Consider the following 9,474-nt stretch of genomic DNA (forward strand, 5'->3'; position numbering starts at 1 on the left):
TCGCGGGCATCAGTAGAACTGATTTTTTTAAATATAATTTCTAGAAATTAAAATGTGGCTGTGGATTGCCAAATTTCCGTAAAAATGATTAATTTCAAAGATGGATTGACTCGCACTGTTGACGACACGTTTTTTTTGCCCTGCCTTAAACCTGCTCTGACAAGCACATGATCATGATGATGATATTATTTGCTGCTGGCTGGGCTAGAGTAGCCAGCAAGTTCACGGCAATTTCTATAGCTCGTTTACGAGCCACACAAAGTAGTCTGATGATGAGGAAAACTGTTGGTATTTGTCCATCAACCATATCAACCTCTTATGTAATATTGCCAACCGGTAATTCCAGCGGTCATCGCTACTCGCCTTTTCCATAGACTTAATTATTTTTAGACAGGGCAGGAATGTTTACAAAAGTTTGAATTATTAGTTACTAGCTGATGCCGGTGATTTAGATTTTCAAAGATCCCGTGGGAATTCTTTGATACTCCGGGACTAAAAATAGGCTATGTCACTCTCCACTCTCCAGGTCTTCAAGTATATTTATTTTAAAAATCAGGTCAATCCGTTGCTCCGTTATGGCGAAGGACAAACAAACAAACACACATTAAAGTATAGTGATTTTTTTTTTTTTTTTTTTTTTTTTTAAATTTTTCAGCCAGTTTAGAATAGTTCAGCCAGTTTTAAAAAGTTTTTTTGTTCTTTCCGGTTGCTCATTCATCATTAGTTCTATCTAGGTTATTTTTTATTTACTTAGTTACAATCGACCCAAAAATGACTGTTTCTGAGAAATCCAATTACGCATTTCTACCTACCACGAATATAGGAATTGGTAAAATTCTTAAAATGTAAACAATAACAATTATTTTAATTACTAATTTGTACCTAATAGTTCTCAAAACTCATAAGCATAATGAAAACAAGTAGGGAAATTCCCAATAATTACATGAATTATCTATGTAGGTATGTTGATTTTTCTTGGATTACGTAGGTACCTATTACGAAATGATTACTACCCATATTATAAATGTGGAACAAACAAACACGTCACGTTCAGTGGTTTGTTGTTCATTTATTTTTATATGCATAAATAATAGTTTACTATTGTTACTATTGTTATTTTGATATTATTTAGATCCTACATATTTGGTAGACTTATTTTTTCAGTGTATTGTGACTTTCGTAAGTGCTTTTATAAGTCTGAAACGAAGAAATAAATAAATACAAATACAAATAGTTTTTGATTTATCGTGCAAAATGTCGAAAAAAAATACCAGAGTACGGAACCCGCGGTGCGCGAGGCCGACTCGCACTTGGTCGGTTTTTTAGTATTAAAAAAAAACAATTTTGTAACTGCCAAGTCTATAATTTACTTAAATCTACATTTTCCCAGATGCGCCTGAGTTGATAAACACGTCTCGAGACCTCTAACTTGGAGCTTGGAGTCTTCATCTGATATTTATATAACCTAAGTTCAGTCTGTGACAAGCGTTCATGGAAGACGGACGTTATGTTGGAAAAAATACTTTTTATATTCGCTACAGTATGCAGTCTATGCCTGATACAGGCTAGTGCTGCATACACGGTCCCACCGGCCAAGCTTGAAGCGATCTATCCCAAAGGATTGCGAGTCACAGTCAAAGGTATGTTCTTGTATTATTAAGGTATTTTTATCACACAGTTCAAGGTTAAACTACTTTGTATTGTTATTGTCTTTGTAGGAAAAGTTTAATTATTTGTTTTGGCTTTATGGGATGTTATACTGTACGCTGTTATAGATTACTTTACTCTATGCTGTACCCAGCACCGTAACCCAGAACCGATCCACTAATATTTTTATCTCTATATTTAATGTGAAAGTTTTGTTTTTTACCCCTTTACACCAAAATGATTGAACCGACGACGTAGACTACATGTAGGTAGGACGTAAGTTTTTCTAACAGAAACCTTCACTAAATTTTTTTTTGCGAAAACTACTCACAAACATGAATTACATTATTTTTACAGACATGAATTTATTTATATAGTTGGGTATTTTCAGTATTTTAATCAAATGTACCGGTTTTTACCACGTTTTGTATCAGAACATTGGACTGTCTGAAGTCTGAACCGTGGCTAAGATTGTGTCATTAAAGTAATACTGGAAATTAATTGGTAACTTGCTAGCTATCAGTTAACTGCAGTATCAGATATTGATACTCCTATACTGTAGAATATGCCACGAAGCAATCAGGATCATCTCACTTGAGCTCCCGTGTTAGCGATTAATTACGAAACTCCAAAGCTTGAGGTCTTAAAATATAATCATCATCATCATCATCAACAAACAACGCATCGTCGACTTACTAATGACCTTTTGAGAAGATTTTTTTTTAAATGCTATGGATCTACAAGTAAGCAATGATGGCTTGAGCCGCCTCGTCGATATACACCGATGATATAGCTTAATATACCTTAATATTCAATAAATAACTTAATAGTCAAACTAAACTTAAACGTCATTACTAATGATAAATAATAAAGGAATCAATAACACGAGGCCGGGGCAAAATACCAATCAATATGAAAGAGATGCCACTTAACTATACAAGTTTATACTTAAATTATTCTTTGTGGAATATTAAACCAGTTTGATTTATTATGATTATTACTATACATAGTATTAATAAATGGTCAGATAGCAGCAGTAGTTCGATGTACTTTGGAGTGGATTAAAAGCAAATGTCGTTAACCTGTCTTAACAAAGGCTAATGGCCGAAATATAATTAGCTAGTAATAATCTCTCTATATGGACTCTCTGGATAAGTTACTCAGCAACGTTCTTATTTTTTTTAAATACCATTTAGTTTTTGACATAATTTAGGGCGTAGGTTGAAGTAAATTATTTGTTTTTCAAATTAGGTACCTGTCCTATACCTATGTAGGTACCTATAGTACCTACCTACATCATTGCTTGCGATCGCCTTTGCCTCTATGCGGCACATGCCCTATCTTTCTCATTTTCAATCAGAAAATCAAGGAGTTTTTTAAAAGTATGGTCAAGACCTAGGCACCTGTTTAGGTAGGTATCTAATGGAAATTGCTCAGTTGACGGAATTATCACCCGCTTATAACACTTGTATTCAAACCTCTGCAAAAACAATTGATAAGATCAAGACGGACGGATGCGTCGGATGGATGAACAGCGGAGGCTTAGTAATAAAGTCCCGTTGGCTGTGGCGTGCACCTCATAGAGGTATAAAAGTACTGCCTACCCTAGTTGTAATAAATTATCAATTACTAGCTGATACCCGCGACTTCGTTCGCGTGGATGTAGGTTTTTTAAATTCCCGTGGGAACTCTTTGATTTTCCGGGATCGGATTGTGCTAATCTAGGGTACAATCTATCTCCATTCTAAATTTCAGCCCAATCCGTCCAGTAGTTTTTGCGTGAAGGAGTAACAAACATATACACACACACACACACACACACACACACACACACACACACACACACATACAAACTTTCGCCTTTATCACACTAATATTATTCGCCTTTATAATATTAGTGTGATTTTCCATTATGACCTCCCAGAAAATAAGTTCCTACTTTAATGCTTACCCTGGCTTTAAACCCTGTGCACGCCACTGCCCGTTGGCATCCTTCGGGTACGAAAGAAAGGTAATTTGACGCGGACCAAGTTGCATGAAAGCTAGTAATACACCCTTCAGCATAAACATTACAAGTTGCTGTAATACCTACTCTATGATCTTTTTCTCATTTCACAGACGATGGCTTCTCACTCATGGCCTTCCACGGTAACCTCAACCAGGAGATGGAAGGTCTGGAGGCGGGGCAATGGGCTCGAGATATTACCAAGCCCAAGAACGGGGTATGGACCTTCAGAGACAAAAACGCACAATTAAAACTAGGGGACAAAATATACTTCTGGACCTATGTCATCAAGAATGGTCTGGGATATAGGCAGGACAATGGAGAATGGACTGTCACTGGTAAGGAATTTACTTCTTTTTGCCCTGGAGCTTTTTCGTTTGATAGGAGCTGTTTTGGGACGATTCTGTCTTCCACCAGTAATAGACAGGTAGGTTAAGCAATTGATTACTAAATAACGCACTCACTTGAGCAGTTTGTCAACTGGCTGAGCAGTTGGCAATAAGTTAAAGTTATAAAATTGAGATTCAGAATTTCGCTAGGTACTTTTCACAGTCCAACCGCTTAACTGATTTTGATGCAATAGGTACAACTACAGATCTAGCGTATTCCGGAGACGGAGATAGTGGAGTTAGTTTTTTCACAAAAATTCCCACAGAATTTAAAAAAAAAACTTATTCGCTGGCATCAATATGTCACAAATATCCTGAGCAATACAGATTTTGTTTAATTCTGGGAGGTCTTACAATAGCACGATTATTTTGCAGAATTTGTCAACGAAGATGGAACACCAGTAGACCCAGCCAATCTTCCAGAACCTGGACCAACACCTGCTCCCGGTCCGGACCCTACCCCCTACAATCCCCCACCAGTCTGCCAGAAGTCACAGACAGAGGTCCAAGGTCTCAGATCCGTATGCCAAGGTGCTCTCATCTTCACTGAGGACTTCAACAAACCAAATTTGGATAAGTTGAACCAATGGGACGCTGAGGTTATGCTTCCTCGAGGGCCGGTACGTTTTATTATTTACTAGTTTTTTCACGCGACTTCGTTAGCTTAATTTATAGCACACGGGGATAATATACAGTGGCGTGCACAGTGTTCAAAGCCAGGGTAAACAGTAGTTGGGTAGGTAGCTATTTACTGGCAAGTCATAAAGGATAGTCATTGCTATTTCAAATAAGGCAGATATTTCTTGGGTAAGCTATATTAAAATTATTTTATTTTGTTTGTATTCTAGGATTACCCATTCAACGCGTACGTAAAGGACACAGTAACGTTGGATAGCGGTGACCTGAAGATCAAGCCCGTGCTTACCGAGTCGCGGTTTGGTGATGCTTATATAGACGGCGAATGGGACTTGACCAGTTCGTAAGTAAATGTTTTGTGTGGCATCATGTGTGCTCGTTATTAATATTCCGTACCTCAAAAGGAAAAACGAAACTCTTATAGGATCACTTCAGGTCTGTCTGTCGTGTCTGTCAAGAAAAGCCGTACCTACTTCCCGTTGATCTAGAATCATGAAATTTGGCTTGTAGGTAGGTCTTATAGCACAAGTAAAGGAAAAAATCCGAATCTCTTAAATTTGCGGTTGCATTACAAAAAAAAATTAAAATATGTTCATGACTGACTCACACTTGACCGGTTTTTTCTTTTGAGGTACGGAACCCTAAAAACCAGAACGCATTAATGTCTCAGCCACTGTATTACCAATCCACGCGGCCGAAGTCGCGGGAATCATCTTGTTTTATATTATAAAGAAACTTGTTTTCAATTTATTAAAAGACGTTTAAAGTCAGCGTCAGAACTCTACGATTTGGATAATGACCTCAAAAACATGAGACACCTGTGACTTTGAGAAAAAAAGACTATAAAATAGCAAAAAAATAAAAAAAAACATACTTATTATTATAATATTATTCATAAACAGGTTCCTTATATAATTACTATATTTGGTATTTTCCTCAATTATTGTGAGTTCTTGGGTGTTAAATACAATAATAATATTGTGTTAAAAAGAAATAATTAATAATATGTATCGCAATCCTATTCGCGAGGCGAAATGATTCGGCGTCACTCGCGATTCCCGTCCACTCCCGGATGTTGCGTAGCCAGGACCTGCGACCAATGCCTCATTTTCCGGCAACTTTTTTTTAGGGTTCCGTACCTCAAAAGGAAAAACTGTCTCTCTGTATGTCTGTCTGTCTGTCCGTCAGTCCGTCTGTCGTGTCTGTCAAGAAAACCTATAGGGTACTTCCCGTTGATCTAGAATCATGAAATGTGGCAGGTACATATGTCTTACTAGCTGATGCCCGCAGCTTCGCCCGCGTGGATTTAGGGTCTGAAATCCCGTGGAAAAGTTGTCACAAAGTTCCTCTATCGATTAAAAAAAAAATTACGCAAATCGGTTCAGAAATCTCGGAGATTTCGGTGTACATAGGAAGAAAAACACAACTCCCTTTTTGAAAGTCGGTTAAAAAAGTAGCCTATGTTACTCCCTGATCAATCCTCTACTTGTCTGTGAAAACCCCGTCAAAATCGGTCCAGCCGTTCCGAAGATTAGCCTTTTCAAACAGACAGACAGACAGACAGACAGACAGACAAAAATTTTAAAAACGTGTGATTCCGTGTTGGTATCGTTCAAATAACCATATGAGCTTAATATGAGGTAGTTATTTCGAAATTACAGACAGACACTCCAATTTTATTTATTAGTAGTATAGATAGCCCAAGTAAAGGGAAAAATCCGAAAACCGTGTATTTGTTATATCACAAAAAAAAATTAAATGTGTTCACAAAAAAACTACTTCACTAAATCACATATAGATGGCGTAGACTGTAAGTTGCAGAGCTCTATATAAAGGTGTTAGGTATATCTTGTACTATGGTACGGAACCCTTCGCATGCGAGTCCGACTCGCACTTGACCGGTTTTTATTTAGTCAAATGACAAATTTAGCTGAGAAATGAGGATGCAGCCTAAGATGAAGCGCGCTTGCCTAGAACTTCCGACAACTGGACCACACAACTTTCAAAGAGTAGATACTCACTTTAATTATTACTTGCACGTAATGCCACCAACAGAAATCGCTTGAGGGAGATCGCACGAGCAGTGAAGAAGAATTCATAGCTATGACCACTCTGCCAAGAGTGAACAATTGAGATGAAGACCTTGATTAATCGTTTCCCTCATGGTATTCCAGGTGCACAGGCCAGGTTGGCACACAGGAGTGCTACTTGCAGTCATCTGGCGCCAACATCCTGCCGCCAGTCACCAGTGGCAAAATCACAACGCGCAATCGGTTCAACTTCAAGTACGGCAGGATCGACGTGAGAGCTAAATTACCGGCTGGGAACTGGCTTATACCAGGTAAAATAATTAATTAGCGCTTGGCTGCAATCAGACATGCTGCCAAGTGACATAACGCAACCTTAGATAGAATGTGCTTGCCTAGAAGATGCCTATTCACTCTGGAACGCTCTTCCAGCTTCTGTTTTCCCCCAATTTTAATATGGGTACCTTCAAGTCAAGAGTGAACAGGCATATTTTAGGCAAGCGTCCTCCTCCATCTTAAGCTAAGTACATCATCACTTGCCACAATCTATAAATTAAAAAAAAGAATCACGATCTCGAACCATTATTACGACCCTTAGCACAATGAGAATTGCAAAGCAAATATCTTACATTCTATTCAATTCCAGAAATCAACCTCGAACCTCGCGACAGCGTCTACGGCAAACAACGTTATGAGTCTGGCCTCATGCGAGTAGCTTTTGTAAGGGGAAATCCGCCCTTCAGCAAGAGGCTGTATGGTGGACCAGTCCTCACGGATGCCGAGCCTTACAGAACCTTCCTCCTGAAAGAACACCTCGGCATCGATAACTGGAACAAGGATTTCCATAACTACAGTATGATTTGGAAACCAAGTAAGTATTTGACCAGTCTTAAAGTTCGCTTACTCGGGCAATTGGAATTACTCAATAGTTTGGCAACTAGTCAAACAAGTGTAAATTAAAAATTTATAACAACCCCGACAAGTGAAGATTACAGTAACTAGAAAAGAACTGATAACTTTCAAACGGCTGAACCGATTTTCGTTGATTATAGCTAAGAGCACTCTCGATTAAGCCACCTTTCAAACAAAAAAAACTAAATTAAAATTGGTTCATTAGTTTAGGAGCTACGATGCCACACATAGATACACAGATACACACGTCAAACTTATAACAACCCTTTTTTGGGTGGGGAGTTAATCAGTATATTTTTACCAACGTAAAAAAACACGCGCTTAAATTTAGTATGCGAGCTTCTATGAAATACTGGCATGTGAGGTCAGAATGATTTGAAACGCTTTTTTAGTTCAATTATTGATAATTTAAAATGGTTATTACACTTAAAATTAACAAAGGACGTGTATTTTACATATTTTGGGAGACCCTCTATTTAATAATCACTGAGAAATAATTTATTTTTGACATAGGCAAGTACCATATTCTGGGCAATTCAGTCAATTATGATTTCACAACCACATGAAAACAAAATTACTGCAATACCTACCCGAAACCAGCTATTTTATTTCTTTGCGCCACGTATTTTAGGGGCATGGAGTACACTCACACACACATACACCTACACAAACAAACATATTATATAGAAACACAAGGAAAGTGTGTTCATTCAGAAGTTAGAATGCAAGAAACATGGCAAATTCACTTAAGGAGACTCGGAGATTTCGCTTCGCTTGGTTAATAAACTCAATAAACTGTATAACTGCTTTGTTTCCAGATGGTATCCAGCTGTTCGTAGACGGCGTCCACTATGGGGACGTAAACCCTGGAGAAGGCTTCTACTATACAGCCAAACAGCACGCCGTACCACACGCTTCCATGTGGCTGAAGGGATCCATTATGGCGCCACTTGATCAAATGGTGAGCTTAACAGTAAAGTTGAGGACCTGGCGTCCCGGCTTCGCAGGGGTAGCTTATTATAATTTTTGTTGACATCTCTAATTCAATTGAAAATAAAATATAGCATATATCACTCAGGAGTAATGTAGCTTTCTACTGGTGATAGAATTTTCAAAATAGGTTCAACAGTTCCAGAGATTATCTACAAACTTACAAACTTACCCAAGTCGCTTTAATGAATATGCCATACCTCTTCCGGGTTAGCCCGCTACCATCTTAGACTGCATTTTCACTTATCACCAGGTGGTATTGTAATCAAGGGCTAACTTGTATAGGAATTTAAAAAACACTGATTTACTCGGCTGATGATCATAGGGCGCAGGATTAGAGTCACAGATTGAGCCAAAAAAAACTATTTGGATTTTATGTCAAGAAATACTTGGCTCCATTATATTTTTTTCATTTTTCTTTTCTTTCTTCTCCCTCAGTTCTACATCTCACTCGGCGTGCGCGCAGGTGGCATCAACGACTTCGCAGACAACCCTGACAAGCCGTGGAGCAATGGAGCCAGCAAGGCAGTGTACAGGTTCTACCAGCAGCAGGACTCCTGGTTCCGGACCTGGACATCACCAGAGCTGATTGTTGACTCCGTTAACGTTTACGCTTTGTGATTCTTTAATGTTAGATGTTTTTTTGGAAATAAAGACTCTTAGACTCTAATTAATAAAAAAATCTATGTTTGATTGATGACTTAATAAGATTATCTTAGCGTTTAGACCCATTATAAACGGCCCCGTAAATAGCAGCTAGCCCGCACAGCGAATAAAAATCACGTGTTTTTTTTTCTCTGTCTGTCTCTGGCAATCCACAGATTCACAGATCTAGAACATGCCCACAAAATTATACCACCAAAAACAT

General features: G+C 38.3%; 1 protein-coding gene across 1 annotated transcript; it reads left to right on the forward strand.

Moving 5' to 3' along the window:
• Window positions 1-1,432: 1,432 nt before the first annotated feature.
• Window positions 1,433-9,269, forward strand: LOC123868333 (beta-1,3-glucan-binding protein-like). Its single transcript, XM_045910810.1, has 8 exons — window positions 1,433-1,640; window positions 3,766-3,990; window positions 4,417-4,661; window positions 4,890-5,020; window positions 6,852-7,018; window positions 7,351-7,575; window positions 8,435-8,577; window positions 9,045-9,269. Exons 1-8 carry the CDS (start codon window positions 1,508-1,510, stop codon window positions 9,225-9,227), a joined length of 1,452 nt encoding a protein of 483 aa, XP_045766766.1. The 5' UTR covers window positions 1,433-1,507; the 3' UTR covers window positions 9,228-9,269.
• The last annotated feature ends 205 nt before the right edge of the window (window positions 9,270-9,474 follow it).

Source organism: Maniola jurtina, chromosome 9 (genome assembly GCF_905333055.1).
Source record: "Maniola jurtina chromosome 9, ilManJurt1.1, whole genome shotgun sequence".
Taxonomy (NCBI): Eukaryota; Metazoa; Arthropoda; class Insecta; order Lepidoptera; family Nymphalidae; genus Maniola; species Maniola jurtina.